This window comes from Sturnira hondurensis, unplaced genomic scaffold (assembly GCF_014824575.4).
Source record: "Sturnira hondurensis isolate 20B ecotype Veracruz unplaced genomic scaffold, ASM1482457v3 Scaffold0009449, whole genome shotgun sequence".
Taxonomy (NCBI): Eukaryota; Metazoa; Chordata; class Mammalia; order Chiroptera; family Phyllostomidae; genus Sturnira; species Sturnira hondurensis.
Genome location: NW_028082080.1, coordinates 470,392 through 496,793, shown reverse-complemented (window position 1 = coordinate 496,793; position 26,402 = coordinate 470,392). Strand labels below are relative to the sequence as shown.

Below are 26,402 nucleotides of genomic sequence, written 5' to 3'. Positions count from 1 at the left end.
GGTGTGTCAGCAAAATCTGCCACAGGCTTTAGTGATTCAAAAGGCAGACACATTCTTTCATCGCTGGTAATCCTCATCTGATACAGGATTTTCCTGCCATTAAATCTGGAGAAAGAAAAAAAGCTCTCAAACCTGCACAAGCAACTACTCTTCCTTGACCCCATTTCACTACCACCCGCACCTTGCTTCTCTGTTGGAGGGTTTTTAGCATCTGTGGCTGCCTGACTTGGGAGATGGATGGGCTGGAGGAGCCCAAGGGTGCCTCAGAGGAGGAAGAGCAGGACCAGGCAGGACCCCCAGAACGGTAAGGGACATTTGGGGACTATTCATTAAGGGTTCTCTGCAGAGGGTTCCCCTCTGTCCATTTTCTTACTGGATTGTCAGTGAGTCCATCTGAGTGGCTGCTGTCAGGGTTTTAGCCTGAAGAAGGGTTTCTGAACAGATCCAAGCTCTCAGTTTGCAGGGAGCTTCTGATTGGCTGTTGTTACTGGTTTTCCTTAGCCCAACACCAAGATCATGGAGAGAAATGAGTGTGAAGAAGAAGAGGAAGAAAGCAGGGCAGTCAAGGAAGAAGTGTGGAGGTGTGAAGAGGTGTCTGAGTGCACTGGTTGTCTAGGGACCACTTCTGGGCACCTGGTGACCTGTGCTCTTTCCCCTCAGGTAGGGGTCCCACAGCTGGGTGGTTGTAAGCCACCAGGGTCATGAGAGTTCACGGGATGCTGGTCCTGCTGCTGCCTGGTGAGTTTTGAGGCCTGCTCCTTTTGTCCCCCAGCAGACAGTTGCCAGTAGGTGCAGGGGTTGGGAAGTTCATAGAAGATGCATACTAACCCAAGGAGCATGGTCTTCAACTGGCTTCCATGATAGCTATGTACCTGGACACCAGTTCACATTAGATTTCAATGAATGTGTGATTGTGGGAGAGGGGATGGAGAATGAGAGACAAACATTAAGTGGTGGGGTTTTTTGTTCATTTAAAAACAAAACTCCTGAGCCAAATATATGAAATAACTTTTTGGTGATTTGCTTATTCTAATTGCAATTATGAATTCATTGATGTAGTCACCAAAAACTACAGTGGCTTTCTGATCACATTATTTTGAGCTCATTTAAGTTAAAAAATCCCTTAAAGAAACCATCTTCCTAAAGGCTTCTTAAAGGCTTTCCTAAAATGAAAACTATCATATTGGAACTGTGTGATTATGGATGTGCAAATTTTTCCCAAGTTTTTGCCCTGTTGTTTCATGGGTTTTAATAGAACCAGAAGACTCATCACAATTTTTTTCTATACCTCTTTAGCTCTAGGTGCTCAAATCTAAGACAGCCCAAGGAAAAAAATCTCTTGATAAATTCTGTAGGAAATAATTCTAAACAAAGAATCTGTTTTCTGACCGTAATATTTGAGATTATAACTACCCATGTAATAGCAGTGCTGGCAGAGAAAATTTTTAGCAGGTAATTCTAAAGCAGTAATAGAATTTTCTCACTCTTTTTAAAATTTTATTTATTTATTCTTAGAGAGGTGAGGGAGAGATGGAGAGAAACATCAATGTGTGGTTTCCTCTCAAGTGCCCCTTATTGGGGACCTGGCCTACAAGCCAAGCATGTGCCCTGACTGGAAATTGAGCCAGGGACCCTTTGGCTCACAGGCTGGTACTCAATCCACTGAGCCACACCAGCCAGGGTAAATTTTCTTACTCTTTATTCTACCTTTTCTAGAAGCAGAACTCGCTCAATTCAGAGTCAACAGGTACACACTATACTTTCAATTCACTCCAGGGAAATTATGAGAGATGATTGCACAGACTTTGTCCTTGAGAAACTTACACTCTTTTATGGGAGACCCAAGAAATAAATGAGGAAAAAATTGGAACAAGGCACAGGGAACATTATGATAAATAGGACATGACTGCCTACCTCGAGGAGCCTGCAAAGGACAGAGGTTGACATTTATATAATTACAAACAGCCAGCTCCTTGCCATTCCCCCTACCTAGAAAGGATGTGAGGTGATTGACTTCTTGGTACAGAATGTTTACTTCGAAGAGCCAATTTTATTTTAAATGTGCACCCAAAGCTCTCTGGTTCCTCACGGAACGCGGACAGTATTCACAGGCTGTGTGCTGCAAAACAGGAACTGTCCCTGCTGCAGGAAACCGAAATACATCTAGACTTCTTGTGACAAGTTGGAGAGCTTAGCGGTGACATCATTTGCTAACAATAGATGCACTTAAAATTAATGACCATCTCCACATCCCCTGGCACTTCATTTAAAACACACTCAGCAGCACAGACAATATTGCTTTGACTACAAGTCACAAGGATTACAGACGCTGTGTTCCCAAGCAGCAGGCAGAGATAGAGCTCTACCTCCTCAACTAGAGGAAAACAATTAAATGAGCCTGACAAAATGGATCAGAAGTGGCTCACAGCAGGGTAAATCTGGGGCAAAACGGAAACAGCCATTCTTTGGAAACAAGGATCTCCTAGAAGGGCTGCGACTCTCATCCCTTTCCAATTTGCCGTCCTGTTGGGAGGGGGCATCCTGCTTCTCACAGCATAATATCCTAGTTCCTTAACTTGCTTTACAGAGTCCTTCACTATCGGCTTGCTCTAAACCAGGGGTGTGAAATTCATTTTCACCAAGGGCCACATCAGTCTTGCAATTGCCTTGAAAGGGCCAAATGTAATTTTAGGACTAAATGTAAATGTAACTACTCCTTAACTAGGGGCAAGGAGTTCGGTGCTGCTGCCAAGTAGAAACAAGGTGCCAGGCAGGATAAAACAAGGTGGAGGGCCGGATGTGGCCTGTGGCTTTGTGTTTGCCACCTGTGCTCTAAACCATGAGTCTTTAAAGAGGGCCAGGATTTGTGTTTTATTCATCCTGTAGTTTCTAAATTCCAAGACATAGTAGGTACTTAGTAAGGGTTTGTTTGTGGAATGGGTGAAGCCACCCAAATTAGAACTATTACAATATCAAATAAAGGTATTGCATATATATTCCAGATGCAAAACCTTTATAGAATATTGTAATAGTATATACAGACACACCCATATATTTTAAAACCCTTATAACTCAACAAGACATATAACCCAATTTTTAAAACCAGGCAAACAAATTTGAATAGCTACTTCATCAAAACAGATATACAAATGGCTAATAAGCATATGAAAAGATGTTCAACATTATTAGGCATCAGATAAATGCAAATGTAAACCACAATAAGATGCCACTTTACACCCACTAGGATGGCTAGAGTCAAAAGGACAGACAATAATAAGTGTTGGTGAGGATGTGGAGCAATTGGAATTCTCACACACTGCTGGTGGGGATGCAAGATAGTCTGGCCACTTTGGGAAACAATTTGGCAGTTTCTTCTAAAGCAGAGGTATCAAACACATTTTCACTGGGGGCCACATCAGCCTTGTGGTTGCCTTCAAATGGCCAAAAGTTGAATGTAATTTCAACTCCTTAAAAGTTAAGGACTAGTTACATTTATACAATCCTAAAATTATTTCAGCCCTTTAAAGGCAACCGCAAGGCTGATGTGGCCCTTGGTGAAAATGAGTTTGACACCCCTGTGAATCTAAAGTTCTACATCTATTTACCATTTGACCTAGCCATCCCACTCCTAGATAAATGAGAAATGAAAACACATGTCCACAAAAAGACTTGCACACCAGTCCTTATGTTACCTTTAGTCACGATAAACACTGTAAGCAACCCAAATGCCCATCAACAGGTGACTGAATACACAAATTGAGGTACATTCATACAATTGAATGCTACTCAGTAATAAAAAGAAATGATCAACTGATATTTAGAGCAACATAGCTAAACCTTACGAACATAATGTTGACTAAAATAACTACTTGATTTTACTTATGTGAAGCTCTAGAACAGGCAAAACTAATTTATAGCTCAGAAAACAGGTTGTTGGTTGCCTGGAGCCAAGGATGGGGAGGGGACCACTGTTAAAGGGCCTTGAGGAAACTTTCTGGGTGGTAGAAATGCTATAAGTTGTGATTACTGAGTTGGTTACATGGGTGAATACATTTGTGGTACTTACTGAACTATACACTTCAAATGGGCAGATTTTACTGTAAGTTAATTATACCTCAATCAACTTGATTTAAGAGGAAAAAGGAAAGCTGTAGGGAGAGCGCAGCTACCCCTTGGGGAGAAAAAAAAATCCCTCATTACTGAGAGTCAGGCACTGTGGAGTGTCGGGCAGTATGCGTGTGAGATTCACTGATGTTACTGCATAGATCATGGCTCCTTCCTTTTGACTGCTGTGTAGTATTCCCTCATATTGTTATACTCGTTTGTTTATTTCTTCCCCTATAGCTGAACATTTGTTTCCAGTTTGGGGCAATATGAAAATATATTCCCCAAGGCCTTTCTGGGGCCTTGTGCTCTACTCCTTAGATGGGACAGCTCTCTACCTCAAGATCCACAGGGCCTGTGAGGGCCATCAGCAGACTACCCTTCTGGAGACAGACTGACTTTTCCATCCCCCATGATTCACGTTAGCCAGCAAAGCTAGAACATGAATCCATGATCCTTTTTTTCCTGTCACAAAATGTGTCAGAAGCAAGCTCTGGGGTCACCATGAGGTTGGAGGCCATGTGATGGTCTCCCCCACTGAATTTCTGTACCCTTTCCCCAGCCTGTTCTGTTTTGAAAATCCAGCACTGGGTCTTGGCCTGAGGAGCAATTGGTGTAGAGTTTTCTAAGAGTGAGAAGGGAATGACTTCTAGAGCCAAAGTGGCAGAAGAGATTTTGCTGAACCCAGAAAATTGACCATATTTTCTCTTGCTATTTTGGTTTCATGCAGCACAAGTTCTTTGAAAACAATGAGAATGAAGAAACTTCTAACTCAATCTGTGGTTGGAAACTCCATGAGTAACTGTTTTAGCAAACCTCAAGGGGGAAAAAGCACATATTAGAAGAGCTAAGGGCCTCCAAAGGAGAAATTCCTCAGCTGGTCTGCATTGAGACATCAGTCTGTGGAGCATGTGAGCCCAGCTACCATGGCCTCTCTGCAGGTCAGGGGCTGGTCTGTACACTAACCACACCACAGACACAAAGACCTGTTTCTGCTGTTTGCTCAGATTCAGGAACACCTTGTAGTATTTCTTTTTTAGTATATTTTACTGATTATATCATTATAGCTGTCTTCTTTTTTTCCTCTCCTTTATTCCCCTCTGACCCACATCCCCCCTTCTACCAACATTTCTCCCACCTTAGTTCATGTCCATGGGTCATACATATAAGTTCTTTGTCTTCTCCATTTCCCATGCTATTCTTAACCTCCCCCTGTCTATTTGGTGCCTACTTATTATACTTCTTGTTCCCTGTACCTTTTCCTCCATTCCCCACTGATAACCCTCCATGTGATATTCATTTCTATGATTCTGTTCCTGTTCTAGTTGTTTACTTAGTTTTTATTTATTTATTTATTTATTTATTTATTTATTTTAGGTTCAGTTGTTGATAGTTAAGAGTTTGATGTCATTTTACTATTCATAGTTTTGATCTTCTTCTTTTTCTTAGATAAGTCCCTTTAACATTTCATATAACAAGGGCTTGGTAATGATGAACTCCTTTAACTTGGCCTTATCTGGGAAGCACTTCATCTGCCCTTCCATTCTAAATGAAAGCTTTGCTGGATAGAGCAATCTTGGATGCAGGTCCTTGCCTTTCATGACTTGGAATAATTCTTTCCAGCCCCTTCTTGCCTGTAAGGTCTCTTTTGAGAAATCAGCTGATAGTCTGATGGGAAGTCCTTTGTAGGTGACTGTCTCCTTTTCTCTTGCTGCTTCTAAGAACCTTTCCTTATGTTTAGCCCTGGCTGGTGTGGCTCAGTGGATTGAGCACCAGCCTGCAAACCAAAGGGTCACTGGTTTGATCCCTAGTCAGGGCACATGCCTGGGTTGCAGGCCAGGTCCCCAGTAGGGGGTATGTGAGAAGCAACCACACATTGATGTTTCTGTCCCTCTCTTTCTCCCTCCCTTCTCTTTAACAATAAATAAATTTAAAAAATCTTTAACCAAAAAAGATTCTCTCCTTATCTTTAATCTTGGGTAATGTAATTATGATGTGCCTTAGTATGTGCTTCCTTGGGTCCAACTTCTTTGGGACTCTCTGAGCTTCCTGGACTTCCTGGAAGTCTATTTCCTTTGCCAGATTAGGGAAGTTTTTCTTCATTATTTTTTCAAATAAGTTTTTGATTTCTTGCTCTTCCTCTTCTTCTTCTGGCACCCCTATGATTCAGTTGTTGGAACATTTAAAGATGTCCTGGAGGTTCCTAAGCCTCTCTTCATTTTTTTAAAATTTTATTTATTTTTAGAGGGAAGGGAAGGAGAGAGGGAGAGAAATATCAGTGTATGGTTGCCTCTGCTGGAAACACACAATGTACCGTGTGTCCCCTGCCAGGAACTGGCCTGCAACCCAGGTATGTGCCCTGACTGGGAATCGAACTGCGATCCTCTGGTTCGCAGGCCCACGCTCAATCCACTGAGCTACACCAGCCAGGGCTTCTCTTCATTTTTTTGAGTTCTTGTTTCTTTATTCTGTTCTGGTTGAACGTTTCTTTCTTCCTTCTCCTTCCAATCGTTGATTTGAGTCCTGATTTCCTTCCCTTCACTGTTGGTTCCCCACATATTTTTCTTTATTCTACTTTGGATAGCCTTTACTTCTTCCTCTGTTTTGCGACCATACTCAAGCATTTCTGTGAACATCCTACCAGTGTTTTGAACTGTGCATCTGATAGGTTGATTATCTTGTCATTGCTTAGTTGTATTTTTGGAGTTTTGATCTGTTCTTTCATTTGGGCCATATTTCTTTGTCTCGGAGGACCTTTTTTGTTGTAAGGGGAGGAGCCTTAGGTATTCACTAGGGCGGGGCAACCCAGGTCTCTGTGTTGTGGTGCTATATGTGGGGGAGGGGTCTGAGAGGGAGCAGTGCCACTTGCTTGGCTCTCAGCTGGCTTTCAGTCACTTCCCCCACTACCCACAAGCAAATTGGGCCCTTCTAGTGCTGATTCCTGGGTGGGTGGGTTTGTGTACATTCTAGGACCATGTGGGTCTCTCCAATGAACTCTTTTGTGAGGCTGGAAGTTTGAGGCTCTATTTCCCTGTGCTGGAACTCTGGGTTGCGCAGTCTGTCACACTCTTCTGTAGTTCTTCCTGGTTTATCCACACACAAATGTTGGACTGCCAGCTGATGCCTCACCTGCCTGCTCCTCCAGCTGCAGCTTTGCCATGCATCCTCTCCACCCTGGCTGCCAGTCTCTGCCCCTCCTTCCCAGTCTGAATGAATGTTTCTTCTTTAACTCCTTGGTTTTTGGACTTCCATACAGTTCAATTTTCTGGCAGTTCTGTTTATATTTTGTTTTCAAATTTGTTGTTGTCCTTCTTTTGGTTGTGTGAGGAGGCAAAGTGTATTTATGTGCACCTCCATATCGGCCAGAAGTCTATTTCTTTTTTAAAAATATTTTATTTATTTATGTTTAGAGAGAGGGGAAGGGAGGGAGAAAGAGAGGGAGAAATACTTCGATGTGTTAGAGAAACATCGATTGGTTGCCTCTCGCACACCCCAACTGGGGACCTGGCCTGCAACCCAGGCCTGTGCCTTGACTGGGAATCAAACCAGTGATCTTTCAGTTCACACAGCTTGACACTCAGTCCACTGAACTATATGTGCAAGGGCAACATTTCTTTTATTGAAGTAAAATTCACAGAAGATAAAATTAACCATTTTAAAGTGTGCAATTCGGAAGCATTTAGTACATTCAACAATGTTGTGCGACCATCACCCTTATCTAGTTCCAAGGCACTTTCATCAACCTGAAAGGAAACTCTGTACCTATTAAGCCATCATGCCTCACTCTTCTCTAATTTACTAATCTATTTTCTGTCTCTATGCATTTACCTCTTCTGGACATTTCATAGAAAGTGGAATCATGCAATATATGGTCTTGTGTGTCTGGCTGCTTTCACATAGAGTAATGCTTTTTAGGTTCGTCCACGTGGTAGCATGTGCCAGTACTTCGTTCCTTTTTATGGCAAAATACTATTCCACTATGTGGATGCACCACATTTTGTTTATCCATTCATCTGTAGATGGACATTTGTCATTTCCATTTTGGGGCTAGTGAATAGTGCTGCTAATAAACATTTGTATAGAAGTATTTGTTAGAATACCTGCTTTCAATTCCTTTTGGTACATACATCAGAGTGGACCTGCTGGGGCATATGCTGATTCCATGTTACGCCTTGTAACGTTTTATACCACACAAATGAGTCCCGTTTTTATAAAGTTGACTTGCTAAGACCCCCCCTTTTTTATTAGGGCTGTATGTTGGAATCACCTAAATAGCTTTAACAGGACCAATGCCCAGTTCTACTGCTGAAAATTCTGATGTAATTGGTCAGGTGTATATCTTGGGCATTGTGAGTTCCAAGTTCCTCAGGTAGCCCTGGCCAGTGTGGTTCAGTTGGTGGAGTGTTGTCCACTCTACCAACTCACAAATGGTCACTCGTTCAATTCTCAGTCGGGGCATGTGCAAGAGGCAACTGATTGGTGTTTCCCTCTCACACTGATGTTTGTCTCCCTCTGTTTCTCCCTCCTTTCCCCTGTCTCTGAAATTTTTTAAAAAACTTTCTCAGGTGGTTCTCAGGTGCAACTCTCATAGAGAACTATTCTAGACTCCTCCTTGCAGTCTACTCCTAGTAATAACTTCAATATTCTTATATTTGTTATCTTGCTTTCTACACTGGGGCAGATTTCCACATGGTCTTTGAAGGACTGGTCCCTTGGTGAGATTTAATGCTGTGACAACAGTGGCTCATGGAGCCTATTCTTAGCTTTGCTCAATGCTTTCAAAGCTGTTTCAAGCATTCCAACTCATCTTTTCCTCATAATTGTCCACCTGTTATAGATAAGGAAACTGAGATGTAGGAAGGTTGTCTGGGATGAAAAACAAAAACAAAAATGAAAGTCTGAAAGAGCAGGGATGAAAGGCAGTGTCGTGGGAGTTTGTGAGAGAACTAGAGTGAGAGTCCACACCCTCAGGATGAATGTTTCTAGACTGAATGCTCTGGAAAAAGTCCCACGTGTGAATCCTGGAGCTATGACAGAGGCTGGCTGAGCTGTGGCCAGTCCTGCTGAGTTTCTCATCTCCCCTCCGTACCTCGGACTGGGAATAAAAGCACTGAATAGCCTTTTCAGATTTTCACATGGATCCTTTCCAAAAATACCCATATGAAAACAGGAATTCCTAAGAACTGCCAATGTTTGACCTTCTCTTCTCACAAACTTTGATCTTTATTTTAATTTGGTAAATGTTTTTCTGGCCAAAGTATTCCCATGGAATTCAGCTCTGGACAGCCAAGATTTGTTTTTGGAATGACCACTGCTGATTCCAGGAGAAGCCACTTTTCATTTGGATTTGGAAAAATTAGGGATGGCCTAAACAATTTGGAATTTACTTTCTTCTATTTCTTGGCAACGAATGGTAAGGAGCTTCCTTTTAGTTGAGGGGCACTGCCTGGTTTTGAATTTTAGTTTTCTCTTTCAAGGTAAAGAGTTCACAAAGTTCCTCAGGGAAAGGGGGAGGGAGGAGGTAATGGATTGTCTTACAGTGTTGGTAATGTCTCTCACTCCAGAGATTAAGGGAAATTGCCTTACTCAGTATGTTGCTCAGGAATGTAGTTGCAAACCGTAGAACTCACTATAGGTCATTCAGGCTGAGAAGGGGTTGATTTAGGCATGTTAGTTGTTCCCAGTCTTCCTAGTTGGAGACCCACAGCCTGGAACAATGCCTAAACCAGGTAGTGGCGCAGTTGTAGCAAAGAACACGTGGCCGCCACCACTGGCGACACACCTGGCACTCATGGAAATCATGCTGGGTTCTGGGTGTCAGAAATTCCATCATGGCAGCCTGAAAGCCAGGTGCCTGTGCCATCATACTGGCCAGAAAATGGCTCCTGCCTGACACCTACTTCTGAATCCAAGTCTCACTGGATATATGTGATCCACAAAGCTAGGTCATGTGCTTGGGCCCTAGCTGCAAGGGCAATTGGGAAAGTTTCTGGTTTCAACTTGGAGGAGGCGGGATTTACAAGGTATGAAATTCCCTAAGTATAGAAAGAGTGCTTGAAAGTTTCTGGGGAGCTAGAAACTGTGTCAAATGTCCACTACTATCGGACATGATTTTGTCACAAGGAACAGAAATCTACTTGTCCACACAGATGGTTGGAATGGGTTTCTGAAATGAAAACAGGGAAATGTCACAGAAACAGCTATAGCAGGGCATTACAGAACTGGCTAGCAGCTTCCCACACTCCCTGATCTCTAGCTTTGTCTTTCTCACACTGGTTCTAATCTCTCGGCACTCCACTTCCTCACCTTGTCCTCACCTTGTGTAACATGGGAGCCCCAAACCAGGGACCTGCTTAAGTGTTCATGATATTACAGAAAAAAAACACTTGGAAGAATAGCATTATGTGGGCATGCCGTTTATTACTCACACTGCAGGAGAGTGCACTGATGGCAGCGGGCTTGTGTGAGAGAGACCACACCTCCTCCAGTCTGAGGCTTGTTATACAGGGTCCCAGACAAACGAGGCATATGTCCTACATGTGACTCTAAACTATATTACCTCTGTGTACATGCAGAAAAAAAAGGTCCAGAAGCAGTCACAGGACCCGAAGCTGCTCCCAAAGGGAGATAAGGAGGGAGTTACAATCCATTCCCAAAAAAATACACATTCCTTCTGGCCACGGGGAGGGGAAGGGCCATGTCCATTGACCCCACACCTTGGTTGCTGCTTCCCTATAGCTTTGACTTGCACATGGCTTTTGTACAAATTCCAGCCCTGAAGCCATATAGGTTGGTTCTCATATGATTTCATTGTCTGTTCCATGTTCATAAGGAAGGAATGAATCTGACTCTGCTTGGGCCAAATGTTCACCTTCGGCCCGAATAGCTGTGCCTGGGAGGAGGTGGTAGAGACACATGGAGGTCTGGGTGAGGTGTTTTTTTTTCTTAGAGGTGGGGTTGGCAACAGCTACTGCTAGACCATGAAAAATGAGAGGCAGAGGTCCCGCAAAAGTCCGGAAGTGCAGGCCCTTTAGTTCACAGTCAAAGAAGTGGAACCTCAGAAAGGTTAGGTGTATGGGGTGGGGAGTACTACAGTATACTGGAAAGACAAAAAACAAAGGTTGGTGTTGATTAACCATCCTGAACCTCAGTTTCCTCTTTTGTAAGAAGAGAATGCTACCTTGCAGGATTATCATCTTAAATGAAATAATGTATGTAGCAAGGTTAGCCCTGAGCAAACAGTAATTAAAAGTTGGTTGTTATAAGAGCAAATGAAACCCATAAAAATTTTAAAACATTTTTTAATTTATCTTTAGAGGGGAAGGGAGGGAGAGAGGGAGAGCAATATCAATGTATGGTTGCCTCTCATGCATCCCCTGCTGGGACCTGGCCTGCAACCCAGGCATGTGCCCTGACTGGTAATCGAACCACTGGTAATCGATCCTTTGGTTTGCAGGCCCACACTCAATCCACTGAGCTATACCAGCCAGGGCTGAAACCCATAGAATTTAATTTGAGTAGCATTGTACAGCTCACATCACCCAGATAACATTCCTAAACCATATCTTGTAGATATTTGCTGTCTTTTGCACTGAGTCCATCTGTAGGCCTTGTTCTCTGGAACTCCCAGTGCCATTGTCAGCAACCTTGTTCCAGGACTGCATAGACATGCTTTTGCACAGCATGTATTCTTCTGTGTTAAGTTTCTTTGCTCAGCATAACTTTTTTGTTTGTTCCTTTTTGTTGCTGAGTAGTATTCTGATATATAAACAAATTGTAATTTGCTTCTGTATTATACTGTTGGCTAATTTCCAGTTTTAATCTATCATGAATAAGCTACTATGAACATTCTTGTACAGTCTTTATGCAAACATTTTTTTTCATTTCTCTTGGGTAATACTTACTAGTGGAATTGCTGAGTCATAAGGAAGGCATATGTTTAGATTTAATAGACACTGTCAGAGTTTTCCAAAGTTATTGAACTATTTTCCACTTCCACCAACAATGTAAGAGAATCCAGTTGTTCTGTATTCTCATCAACATTTGGAGTTGTCAGTCTTTCAAATTTTAGTTATTCTACTAGGTGTGTAGGGAAATCTCACTGTAGCTTTAAGTGAACTTCCCTAATGGCTAATGATGTTGAGCACCTTTCCATGTGCTTAATGGCTACTTAATATGTTCTTTTGCAGTGTTCAAGTCTTTTACCCATTTTTATTTACTTGTCTTTCATTATTCATTTTAGATGTTTTTCTATTCTGTGCACAAGCCACATATAAAGTACTCCTTTCCTTAATGGTATCTTTTTTTAAAAAGATTTTATTTATTTATCTTTAGAGAGGAAGGGAAGAAGAGAAGAAGAGAAATACCAATGTATGGTTGCCTGTCATGAGTCCCCTGATTGGAACTGGCCTGCAACCCAGGCATGTGCCCTGACTGGAAATCGAACCGCAATTGTGTGGTTCACAGGCCCACGCTCAAGCCACTGAGCTATACCAGCCAGGGCTTTTTTTTTCTTTTCTTTTCTTTTTTTTTTTTTTTTTACTTAAACAGCTTTATTGAGCCCTGGCTGTCGTGGCTCAATTGCTTGGGCACTGCCCTACAAAACAGAGAGTTTCAGGTTTGGTTTCCGGTCAGGGAGCATGTGAGAGGCAACCGATTGATTTTTCTATCAATGTTTCTCTCCCTCTCTCTCTTCCTCCCTTCACTCCTCTCTCTCTAAAAACAAAACAGGTTTATTGAGGTATAATTTGACATATAACAAATTGAAAACCAAACACCTTTAAAATGAACCCTCATGAAACCATCAATCAACATACTCAAGGTCAAGATAATAAACATACTCATCACTCCCAAGATTCATGCCCCTTTATAATACCTCTGTTCTGCCCTACTCTGCCTCCCCATCCCTCCCCAGGCAACCACTGGTCTGTTACTATAGTCTAATCTTCAGCTTCTAGAATTTTAGGTAAATGGAATCATATAGTATGTACTTTTCTTCACCTGGTTTCTTTCACTCAGCAGAATTGCCTTGAGCTTCACCCATTTTGCACATATCAATAGTTCATTCCTTTTTATCACTGAGTAATATTCCGTTGTATGGATAGTCACAATTCGTTTACCCATTCGGCTCTTGATGGATGTTTGTGTTGTTTCCAATTTTGGCTTATTATGAATAAAGCTGCTGTGAACATTCGTGCCAAGTCTTTTGTATGGACATATGCTTTTATTTCTCTAGGAGTAAATGGATGGATCACAAGGTAGGTATATGTTTAACTTTTAAAGAAACTGCCTCATTGTTTCCAAGATGCTGTACCATTTTACATTCCCAACAGCAGTGCAGTAAGAAAGTCCCAGTTGTTCCATATGCTCTCTAATACTTGGTATGGTCGATATTTCTAATTTTAATAGGTGGCTATTTTAGTTTGCATTTCCCTAACAACTAATGATGTTGGCCAACTTTTCATGTGTTTATTTAGTTTTTGTATATCTTTTTTGGCAAAGTGTTTCTTCAGAGATTTTGCCTATTTATTAATTGGGTTGTCTATTATGTTACTATAGAATTAGTTTTAAAATATTTATTAAATTTATGGGGGTAACTATGGTTAATTATATTATATGAGTTTCAAGTGTACAATTCTGTAATGTCATCTGTATATTGCATTGTGTTGTATTCTCACCACCCAAAGTCAAGTTTCCTTCTGTCACCATCATTATTGTTTGGAGAGTTTTATACACACACACACAATCCTGCACATCTGTGTTTTTTAAGTATATTTTATTGATTATGCTATTACAGTTGTTCCATTTTTTTCTCCCCTTTATTTTCCTCTGCTCTGCACCCTGCCTTCCACATCATTTCTCCAACTTAGTTCCTATCCATGGGTCATACATAAAAGTTCTTTGGCTTCTCATTTCCTAGCCTATTCCTAACCTCTCCTTGTCTGTTTTGTGCCTACCATTTATACTTCCTATTTCCTGCACCTTTTCCTCCATTCTTCCCTCTCCCCCTCCCCACTGATAACCCCCCATGTGATCTCCATTTCTGTGACTCTGTTCCTGTTTACCTGTGTGGTTTACCTTGATTTTATTTTATACTGCTTCATGAATAATGTAGGATCCTTATAACAGTACAGTTGTTTACCTCCCTTCTCATTTTTTATGTTATTATTATAATATTTTCATTTACATATATTATAAACTCCACAATACATTATTATTTTTGCTTTAAACAGTAACTTGTCTATTAAGCAATTAAGGTGAGAAGATGAGTCTTTTATTTAGTGACATATTTGCCATTTCCATTACTCTTCATTCCTTCCTATAGATCTGATTTTCGTCTAGTATCATTTTCTTTCAGGCTAAAGAATGTCTTAATTTCTTTTTTTTCCCCAATTTTTTTTGAAAAGTTTTTCAGTTTTTTAAAAAGATTTTATTTATTTACTTATCTTTAGAGGCGAAGGAGAGAGGGAGAGAAACATCAATGTATGGTTGCCTTTTGTGTGTCCCCTGCTGGGAGTTGGCCTGCAGGGAACTGGACTACAACCGAGGCATGTGCCCTGACTGGGAATTGAACCGCGATCCTCTGGTTCACAGGCCCACGCTCAATCCACTGAGCTACACCAGCCAGGGCCCAATTTTTTTATTTAATTATTTTTCAAGTACAGTTCTCTGTCTATTACTCCCATCCCATTCCACCCCCGTGCTCCCCCTCCCTCCCATTTCCACCCTTCTCAGTGGTTGTCCATGTATCCTTTATATATGTTCCTCTAAATCCCCCCCCCATTTCCCCTGAAATTCCCTCCCCTCTCCCCCCCGGTCACTGTCAGCCTGTTCTCTATTTCAGTGTCTTTGGTTATATTTTGCTTGCTTGTTTGTTTTGTTGTTTAGCTTCCTGTTAAAGGTGAGATCATATGGTATTTGTCCTTCAACACCTGGCTTATTTCACTCAGCATAATGCTTTCCAGTTCCATCCATGATGTTGCAAAAGGTAGGAGCTCCTTCTTTCTTTCTGCAGCATAAAATTCCATTCTGTATATGTACCATAGTTTTTTGATCCAAGGAATGTCTTAATTTCTTGTACAGGAGATCTGCTAGAGACAAATTTTCTTAAATTTTGTTAAACTGAAAGTAGTTCTATTTTGCTTCACTTGTGAAGATATTTTCATTGGCTATAAAATTCTAGGTCTTGCTTTTCTTTCAGCACTTTAAAAGATATACCAGTAATTCTATTTTCTTATGGCCTCTGTTGTTTCTGTTAAGAAGTCACCATTTTTATTGTTGTTTACTCTATGTAATATGTCTTTTTTGGATGATTTTAAAAGTTTTCTCTTTATGTGGTTTTCAGTAGTTTGACTATCATGTGCTGTGTGTGTGTGTGTGTGTGTGTGTGTGTGTGATATTAGTTTGGGTTTGCTGAGCTTGTTTTAAATTCCATTTTGGAAATTGTCTTCAATTATCTCTCTGTCATGTTCTCGCCTCTCTCCTATGGGACTCCAAATACATGCATGTAAATCTAATTGCTTGATATTATCCCATAGGTCATTAAAGCCCTGATCATATTTTTTCCCAATCTGTTTTCTCTCTGTGCTTCATTTTGGGTAATTTCTATTGCCTTCTCTTCAAGTTCATTAATCTTTTCCTCTGCTGTATCTAATCTGCTGGGGTTTTTTATTCAATGCTTTTTTAAAAAAACATTTCAGATATTCTATTATTTCTTTACTAAGAACTGGGTTCATTTTTAGAGTTTCCATACCTCTTCTAAAATTCAAATTCTCACGTCTTCACCCATTATATGTATTTTCCCTATAAATTCCTTAATATATTTATAATAAATCATTTTATTGATAATTTCAACATCTAGGCTGTCTCTGGGTTTGCTCCAGTTAACTGTTTTTCCCCTTTTGATAAGTGTCATGTTCTACTGCTTCACATATCTAATATTATTTGACTGTATACTGAATATCATAGGTGGTAGTTATGGAAACTCTAGATTCTCTTCTCTTACTTTGAAGAGTATTGAATTTTGTTCTGGTATTTAGTTAAATTACTGGCAAATCACTTTGATGGCTTGGTTTAGAGGCTTGGTTTTAGGCTTTGTTAGGATAGGCCTAATTTAGTTTTACCCTTTGTCCTGGGAAAAGGTCTTTACTCCAAAGGTGTGACCCTCTCAGGTTTCAATGGAAAACTACAGGTATTTGTACAAGCTCTTCTAACTGTGTGGACCTTGAACTCTTAATCTCTCTCCCATTACTAGGAAATTACTGAAATCTCTGTTCAGTTCTTTTAGCCTTCAGTTCTTGGCTCCTTGGAGTCACCACATACATATGATATGCACTTTAGAACTCCTCTTTTCCATATTCTCCCTCCTCAATTTCCAGCCATTGCAGCAGCTGAATACTCTGACCTTTAACTTGTCAGTCCAATAGGACTTGCTTTCTCTGTTTGAGCTCTGTTCCCTGTGTACAGTGTGGACTTGAAAATGCCAAGAGGAAACACTAGTCAAATGTGCCACTCACCTAGTTTGCTTCTCTTCTTTTAAGGGTTGTATCTGCTCTGATTGCCTGTTTAGGTTGCTTTCCAGTGCCTGCAAAAATTTTAAAAAATATTTCCCCTCATAGTTTACACTAGCTATTGGTAGGAATATTAGTCCAATACAAACTATTCTGTCATTTATTGCAAGTAGAACTCACCCAAATATGTTATTATTTTAAAAAAATTTTGTTTTAGTGCCCTTGTTTCTGGGTTATTAGGCAGGTAGTTAGTCTTCGTATTAGGTAAGCCAATACTGGAGTTTGGTTGTCTGTTCTGAGAATTTACTTGATTTTACTAAATAGTCCTGACAGGCATGGTTCAGTTGGTTGGATGTTGTTCTGTGAAGCAACGTGTTGCTAGTTTGATTCTCCATCAGGGTACATGCCTGGGTTGCAGGTTCCATCCCTGGTTGAGGTGTGTGCAAGAGGCAACCAATGATGTTTCTTTCTTGCACGGATGTTTCTCTCCCTCCATTTCTCCCTCCCTCCCCCATCTCTAAAAATAAATAAATAAATAAATAAATAAATACAATCTTTAAAAAATAAATTTCACTAAATAATCCAATAAATTAGTTATTCATAATGGCTATCAAAGTTTCAGAGGCTGAAAACAGATCTGTAATAGTGACAACATCTTGAGTGTTTAAAGATTAAAATAAACTTTAATATACTTTCTGAACCACTGACATGGTTGAAGCTTTAAAATGTAAAAAGGATATACAATAAAAACTTCACTCCTCTTACATGTTTAAAACAATTGGCAGCTACATTTTTGATCTCTTACATTATACAAGCAAATTGGTTTTATCCTGCATGTCATAATCCCTCAAATTCCTTGACAAAGAGTTTTTTTTTAAATAAATGACATCCTCTGTCAGGAATCATTAGAGAGGAAGGCATCAATTTCATTTAATTCTGTAAACATTTACTGAACCATACAGTGTGCCTGGAACAATGTTTGTTAGCTATTGTGGAGTAGAAACATGAGTCATATGGTTGAGAGTGTACTTCTGTTAATTAGAAAGGAGAAGAAAGTAGAATTAAGGACTATTTGTAAAGAAACCTGATGCCTTCTACTTGACCCAGTTGGAAGAGCTGATAGAAAAAAGTTCCACATGTGTCCAACTGACACCTGGACTTAAGGTTATATTCTTGGCTGTGTCTCTCAAACTGGTATTGCTCCAGGTCAGCAGCTGCCCTGCTTATAGCCAAGCTCAGCACAGGGTCCAAGAACCTTGCTGTAAACTTGGTGTCTAGTTCACAGTTCTTAGGGACAGGGAAAAGCTAAGTCAAGCCTCTGCAACAAGAACATTGAACTAACTACAATTTACAACTGACAGGTTGCTCAAGGGCTGAGTGTTCTCCCTGCCATGTCTGAAAGCGCTGAATCCTCTTCTCAGGAGCTGGAAAAACATAAAGTGTGCACAACTGATGTACTGAAAAGACACTGGAAGTTTACCAAACATACAGAGATGGCAGCAAACACAGTTTGCACATTCCTGTGTGGCTACACCTTCAGATTCCCAAAGGGCTTGGATAGGCAAGGCAGGGTCATGTGTATACCATGAGAGGGGAACAGAATGGTAGGCCAGTAGTGATAGCTGGGAATTTGGGAGTACTGCTGAGGAGGTTCAGATCACATGTACTCTACCTGTGACCTGCACCTGCCCGGAAAATAAAACGTGTGCATCTTTCAGATTGCTTCTTTCATTGGAACTCAAGATGGGGCTTGGGACCTCTGGCTTCCACAGAGAAGCAGACCATGCCATTTTGCTTTGCTGCAGGTGGCAAGCCTACTTGGAGGGCTTTTGAAGTCTTTATCTGATCTTCTATTCAAATGATCAGAAAGAAATTAATTTATAAGCACCATTCTTTCCCATGATGATGTAGAGAGCAAGGGCTGGTGAATGGAAATTAACCACACAGTATCTACAATCATTCTTTTGAGAGGTGAAAGAAGATCGTTGATGGTTTATTTAGTATGCTGTCTTTATAGCTTAATTTTAGTGACTGTTAAAGCAAAAAGATTCATAGGCTTTTTCATTTCCAACCTCCTGTTCTCTAGTTGTCCCTTTTTTTATGATGCTTAATTTACTCAATGGGGGTTTCCAGGAATTGAATTCTTATGGTGGGAGGGACTATTACAGCACCACCCATAGAAATATATTGCAAGCCACATATATTTATATTTCCAAGTAGCCTTATTAAAAAGGTAAAAAGAAACAGTTGGCATTAATTTTAATATTTTAGGCCCTGGCTGATGTAGCTCAGTGGATTGAGCGTGGGCCTGTGAACCAGAAGATCGCTGTTCAATTCCCAGTCAGGGCACATGCCTGGGTTGCAGGCCAGTTCCCAACAGGGGACTCACGAGAGGCAACCATACATTGATATTTCTCTCCTTCTCTCCTTCCCTTCCTCTCTAAAGATAAATAAATAAAATTTTAAAAAATAATTTTAATATTTTAGTTGATCAACTATATCTAAAATATCATTTTGTCATGTAATCAGCCCTGGCTGGTGTAGCTCAGTGGATTGAGTATGGGCCTGTGATTCCCAGTCAGGGCACATGCCTGGGTTGCGGGGCCAGGTCCCCAGTAGGGGACACATGAGAGGCAACCACACATTGATGTTTCTTTCCCACTCTTTTTCCTTCCCTTTCCTTCTCTCTAAAAAATAAATAAATAAATATTAAAACATGTAATCAATATAAAAATGGATGAGATATTTTACCTTTTTTTGGTACTAAATCTTTAAGATATGGTCTATATTTTTTACTTACAGCGCAGCTCAATTTGGGTTAGCCACATTTCAAGTGCTTGAGAGCTGCATGTGGCTAGATTGGGCAGTGTAGACCTAGGATGTGGGCCACAGTGATGCCTTTGAGGACCCCTACACATGCAGACAACACTGCATCTAGGTCAAATTCTAGGGGAGCACAAATGATGATATAGGCAGGAGGGGGATTAGAATGGGGTCAGATGCTGGGATTCCAGCTGCATTTTGCTGATTAAGATAACTGGGATGTAAGGGTGTTGGGGAATCCTACGTAAGGCCTAGGAAGCTGAAAGAGACCATTTGGAAGATGCTGCTATGCAGAAGGTATGAGAACTTGGTGGAGGGCTGCATCCTGCCATGCGGACAGGTAGAATTTTACCTTCAGTGACCCTGTAGTTGATAGTCACTCCTTGTTTTGTCTTTTCTCCCACTTCCTAAACCCCGCCCAAGTGGTGGTCCTCAGCCTGCCCAGCACCTGGGCGGAGAAGGCCTGCAAGAGCACCTGCCCGGAGACCTGCTCCTGCAGCAGCTTGGAGCGTGGCTGCTTAGTGCGCTGCGACCGCGCTGGCCTCCTGCGGGTGCCAGCCGAATTCCCCTGCGAGGCGGCCTCCATTGACCTGGACCGGAACGGCCTGCGCTTTTTGGGAGAACGGGCATTTGGCACGCTGCCGTCGCTACGCCACCTGTCGCTACGTCACAACAATCTGTCCTTCATTACTCCCGGCGCCTTCAAGGGCCTGCTGCGCCTGGCAGAGTTGCGCCTAGCACACAACGGCGAACTACGCTACCTGCATGCACGCACCTTCACCTCGCTGGGCCACCTGCGCCGCCTGGACCTGACGGCCTGCCGCCTCTTTAGTGTGCCCGAGCGCCTTCTGGCTGAGCTTCCTGCCCTGCGCGAGCTTACTGCCTTCGACAACCTGTTCCGCCGAGTGCCAGGTGCACTGCGTGGTCTGACCAACCTGACGCAAGTGCACCTGGAACGCAGCCGCATCGAAGCAGTGGCCTCCAGCTCCCTGCAGGGCCTGAGGCACCTGCGCTCACTAAGCCTGCATGCCAACCGAGTTCGCATGGTGCACGCCGGTGCCTTCCGTGACTGCGGTGCCCTGGAGTACCTACTGCTCAATGACAACTTGCTAGCCGAGCTGCCTGCTGATGCCTTCCGTGGCCTGCACCGCCTCCACACTCTCAACCTGGGTGGAAACTCCCTGGGCCATGTGGCACGCACATGGTTTGCCAACCTGGCTGAGCTCGAGCTGCTCTACCTGGATCGCAACAGCATCGCCTTTGTGGAGGAGGGTGCCTTCCAGAACCTCTCCGGCCTCCTCGCTCTACACCTAAATGGCAACCACCTCACCATGCTCAACTGGGCCGCCTTCCAGCCTGGCTTCTTCCTGGGACGCCTCTTTCTTTTCCACAACCCGTGGCGCTGTGACTGCAGCCTGGAGTGGCTGCGAGACTGGATGGAGAGCTTTGGGCATGTCACCGATGTGCCTTGTGCCTCTCCGGGCTCTGTGGCCGGCCTGGATCTCAGCCAGGTGGCCTTTGGGCACTCCTCTGATGGCCTCTGTATGGACCCTGAGGATCTGAACCTCACTGCATCCAGCCCAGGCCCATCTTCAGAGCCAGTGGCTACTACCGTGAGCAGGTTCAGCAGTCTTCTCTCCAAGCTGCTGGCTCCGATGGTCCCGGTGGAGGAGTCGACCAACACCACTACAGGACCAGCCAATGCCTCGCTGTTTGATATCCTTCCCTCAGTTGGGGTGGGAAGCTCAGGCCACAACACCTTATTTCTCTTGGGCTCTAGTCTCCTGCTCAGCGTGGCCCAGCATGTGGTGTTTATCCTACAGACATGCTGACCCTGCCATACTGGGGTGGCCCAAACTGCCTTGGCCAGTGGGGGATAATATACTTAATTGGGCTTGAAGATGTTCATGGTCAGGGAAGTGGGGAACAGGATGGGAACGGGAGGTGAAATTCCAGCGGAAGGTGGAAGGAAGTTTGCCTCCAGAGATGGCCCTAGGAAGAGGACAATCCTGGGAAATGTCATGCAGGGGTGGGAGTGGGGTATGGATGTCTGCTTATGTCACATGGGCATCAATTGGAAAAGAGAAGCAAGAATGGACATGGACCCTCCTACCATAAGGCCAGGAATTAGAAGCTCCTAGGGCCTCAGGGCTCCACCTCCATCCCTCCTCCCAACCCTCACATCTCCCAGGAAACGGGGACTGCAATGTCTGAATTAGAGTCAGTCTATTGGCTAAGGATTAAGAACTGTGCTAATTCTCTTGATGGGGCAACTCATAAGACCCAATCCCTTTGTTTTCTACCACAGTCCTCTTCCCCCTGGGCTTGAGGACACTAAGGTCCAGGAAGGTGGACAGGACAGGAGAAAAGGGGGTTGGGAGAGGGACTTAGACCTAAGGGTGGTATCATTTCCTGTAGTCAGATATGTCAGGGGATTGTTAAAATAAACAATTTCATTTACCCCATTTCATTTATTCCACAATTATTCCCAGAGGTGACTTTAGGCAGAAAGGAACTTTAGGGAGGGTAGGGAAAAAAAGAGGGGGAAATATCTATGGACAAACAAATTTGTAAAATCTTAATATTAAAAAAAAGTTAACAGGTTTTTCTATTACAGGACTTTTCAGAGTCTTTCAATATGCAAACATGCACTGTGAATCTCTGGAGAGGCCACAAAATCTTTTCTTAGTGTTTTGTGTGAAGAGTGTCCAGAAGACAAAGAAATGCTATGTTAGCAGGACAGGGAGTCTCCAGCTTGGATGATCCTATTAGTTGTGGAAATCATTATGGGCTGCACACTTTGGGGCTGACTAACTGCCAAGAAGAAAGGAGGCAGCAAGTAGCTGAAGAGGGAGGCTGAGATATTTCCCAGGGAGGGAGTTGGCCAACTGTCAGAGCGAAGACTGTATGTCTGCCAAACACTTGTTAAAGCTGTTCTCCATACACGGGTAGCGATGACTGCATTTGTCAACATTCTGGAAATCCCTAATTTTTGTGTCCTGAATTCCTCTCTGTGTATTTGAAGAGGTGGGTTTTCTTGTTCTTTTTCTTTTTTTAACTTTAAAGAAGTTTTTGCTAAGGTATCATGCAGATAAATGAGAAGATACTGATATTTTACAAAGGGAAACACCTATTACAAATTTTTATGATTATACAACAAATGGATGCTCAAGACTGCATAGACAAATGTGAATATACCCTACTAAAGTATGTAGGTACATATATACATTTATATATATTTTTGAGTTCTGTAAATATGCTAGTCTAAGAAACAGGAAGTGTCATAAGAACTGCACAAAGAAACTCAAGGTACATTTCTTTCATCCAACTTTTCCTTAAGAAAACTAAAAAATTACTGTAGATGTGACTTCTGTGTACTCCCTAATTTCATTTTTATGCCAGTGGAAAATATGTTTTATTGTTATAAAAGGTGTTGGGTTTTCAAAGCCCACCCAGATTCAAGGTGCATCGAGTTGTCAGTTCTTCCTGGTGACAATACTTCTTGTGTGTCTCTAGGTAATATTATGTATTAGAAATGTTGCAGAAAGGACTACCGAGAGCAGATATGTTCAAATAGGTTGTGACTATTAGTGGTTATTAACTCAATATGAGTCCTAACCACCATTTACAAAAACAAGATGGAATGTAAAAGTCATAGAGCATCACCTGTAATATTATAGGAGTACACAATGTTTTGTGAAACTTTTTATTTAATTTGTATGCATTCGTTCAGATTATATATGTATGTGTCTGGATTTCTTAATACAATCTATATTTTATTGTGAGTTAGCATTTAAAAAGTTTGAAAGTCACTAATCTGGAACGTGCATGATTTAAAAAAAACTTAAAAAAATCTCTAACCTACAGAAAAGATTCAAGAAGAGTAGAATAAACACTTTGGCCGTTCACCTAGGTTTTCCAGTTGTTAACATTTTACTATTATATTTGCTTTTTCTTGCTCTCCATGTCATTATTATTTCATACTAACAGTTTGAATTTACTGTAAACATCACTACCCTTTACCCCTAAAGACCTCAGGAGGTATTTTCTAAGAACAAGGCCATTCTCTTATTCACAATACCATTATTTCAAAATCAGGAACTTTCTCATCAATATGATACTATTTTTTGAGCTATACTCTATATGGAACCTTCAACAGTATTCTAAATGATCTTTTACGCAGTCATTCTTTTTCCTGTGGGTGGAAAAATGAGGTTCCTAGGGCACAGCTTGTGTTCATTTGATCAAAGTACTTCAAAATTCTAAATCCCTCAATTGATTTTTATGTTTCAAAATGAATTCATGCTCCAAATGTCTTACTTTTCAAATTCGAGACCCAAATGAGGTCAGAAATGTTTGTTCAAACTGTGTGCTGTGGCCATGGTAACTGAGTGAGAATCATGAGAATTGTGGAGACCAGATTTCTTGGTAACCATGGAAGCCCACAGCAGACATGCAGCCTGAGTTACTGAGGAACAGGATGCCACCTTGGGAGGAATGTTCTTCCTTTCATTTGGAGCCGTTTCCTGAGAGTCAACCTCAAAATGCTGCTCCAGTTCTGCCTGGGTGGTTAGATGGCTAGCTTTTTAAGGGACATTTGTTTGGATGAATGTTTTTGAACAAGTATCAACACTGAAATAGCCTCTGGGGAGACAGATTTTTATAAAGCTACCCGCCCTAGTAGAATTCTGGAAACGTGGGAGTTAACTGTCAAACAGATCCAGAGTTGCCTGGAATGAGTTCCCAGTGAATTGTGGCCATTATGGGCTCGCTCATGAGAGAAGGGGGAGTGAAGAGTTCCCAGTTTTGAGTTCATTAAGTTTTTTATCCCATCATTGGCTAAATAGCACCTTAGTGAATAATAGTAAGGAAATAGTAAGGCACTATAGATTCTGCTAAGCAAAATTATGTACCTGTCAGGATGGACCATGTTTTGCTGTGGTAACAAACAACCCCCAATCTTCAGTGACTTACTGAGGGATATTTCTTGCTTATGGGCCATGTCCAGCGTGGGCTTATTATGGGGGGCTCTGGTCATTGGGTCCAGACTGATGAAGGAGCTGCCATTTTAGGACATTGTTATTCTAACATGGGCTCTAGGGTTTGCTGCAATGGGGAAGGAAACCTTGGCAGATTCATGCATTACTGTTAAATTCTTCCACCCAGATGTGACATATATTGCTTGTCACATTTGATTGGCCAAAAATATCACATGGCCACACAGCTTCACCAAGGCAGGGAAGTGTGGTCTTCCTATGTGCTCAGAGGAGAGGAGAAGTGGGAATACTGATGAACACTAGCAATCCTCCAAAGCACCAGTGGCTACAGGTAGCTCACCTGATAGAAAGAAGCCTGGACTTCTCAGAACTGTCAGAAGAAATAGGAGCTTGAGGGGGAAATCTGGTGAGCAGGCCACTAGTCACAATCTTTCTCTCCTTCCAGCACCCTAACTAGGTTTTGAATGCAGCATATGCTTGAGCCAATGGGAATGCCACCGCCTCGTTGTTGTATTGGTTCCTTCAAAAAAGGGGAGAGAAAATGTAGAGACAAAAGATTCATATTTTCCTCTTAAAAAACTGTTTTCCACACAAGGCTCAAATCCCCAGAAGCTTGATCTTTGAGAAATTCCCTGTCATAAAGCCCCATGGCTGTTTCTAAAAGGTCTGCCTGCTTGTTGTGACTTCACAAGGCTACTCAACAGCTTTCTTGTCCACCTACCTCTTTGTCAGGCCACCACAATGCTGCCCTCCAGAGGACACTGTGTGCTGGGCACAGCTGTCCTTGGCTGTTGGTCCCCTCTGCTGTTTTCACCTCAACTTCAAGGGAGGGGACCCTACTCTCCCCTTTGATCCTCTGGCTCAAGGGCAGCTTAGGCCTGCCCTGCCCCTCAGCCCATCACAATACAGAAGAGCACACCAGCTGAGAAGTGAAGGAGACTTTTCCAAAGGGTAAGTTGCCCCTCTGACTACTGCTGAATGTGGCTGTTGGCACAACCCCTGTAAAGGCCCCCGTGGCTGGGCTGGTTTAACTCCCTCCCCAAGCACAAGCACTCGGAATGCACAGGCCTCCCTGTGTTTCTGAGAGCAACCCCCCAGGGAGGACTTTTTCCTGTTCCCCAGTCTCAGGCCTACCTCTCCATCCCCACAGGGAACAGAGCTGGTCTTTCCCTCTGTACAATTCCCCATATGAGGTCACATACAAGCCCATACTGGGGCCCATTAGAGCCAAAGGGGCCACTCTGACTGCCTGCTTGCCAGTCCCTTCTTCACCCTGACTCACAGTGCCTGAAAACTGCTGCTCAGAGCTCCAAAAGAACAAACACTAGTTCTGGGGACACCAGGTAGCCAACAGTTGCACAGTCAACTATGTTTCTCCAAAAAGCTCCAACATCTGGGGAATTGGGAGCTGCAGCTCTGATAAAAGATACAGCAATTCCCTCTCCTTTTTAAGTGTTACATGTATGATCAATGTTTTGTTTTGTTTTTACCTGGAAAGCTATTCCCTTTTTCTGTTATCAGACAGGACACTTCACTTCCCCTTCTGAGACTGTGTTCAGGTTTCCCCTCCAAGAGTGAAGAGTGCACCCTGTGTTTCTATTTGCACCAGGTCCAGTGACTTCACAGAGCAGAAGACAGTCTTTCCTGGATGTCCATTCAAGTCTCCACCCCAAAGGGCAGGAAGATACAAAATAAGTTTTCAGGTTCCAGAAGTTTGAGAGGTTTAGCTCCACCCTATTTTCTCTGTTAGCCAGGGAGTGTCTCTGCACCTATAGGCCAAGTGCACCCTGACTGGTGTGGTTCAGTGGATTGAGTGCCAGCCTGTGAACCAAGGGGTTGTTGGTTCAATTCCCAGTCAGGGCACATGTCTGGGTTGTGGGCTAGGTCCCCAGTAGGGGGCATGCAAGAGGCAACCCATGGTTGTATCTCTTGCATATCGATGTTTCTCTTCCTGTCTCCCTCCCTTCTG

The 26,402-nt window shown here is 42.4% G+C and overlaps 1 protein-coding gene across 1 annotated transcript; it reads left to right on the top strand.

The window, feature by feature from the left end:
- Positions 1 to 23,252, top strand: NYX (nyctalopin). The gene is made up of 3 exons (XM_037057124.1): positions 1 to 304; positions 661 to 738; positions 19,860 to 23,252. Exons 2-3 carry the CDS (start codon positions 702 to 704, stop codon positions 21,266 to 21,268), a joined length of 1,446 nt encoding a protein of 481 aa, XP_036913019.1. The 5' UTR covers positions 1 to 304; positions 661 to 701; the 3' UTR covers positions 21,269 to 23,252.
- Positions 23,253 to 26,402: the final 3,150 nt, after the last annotated feature.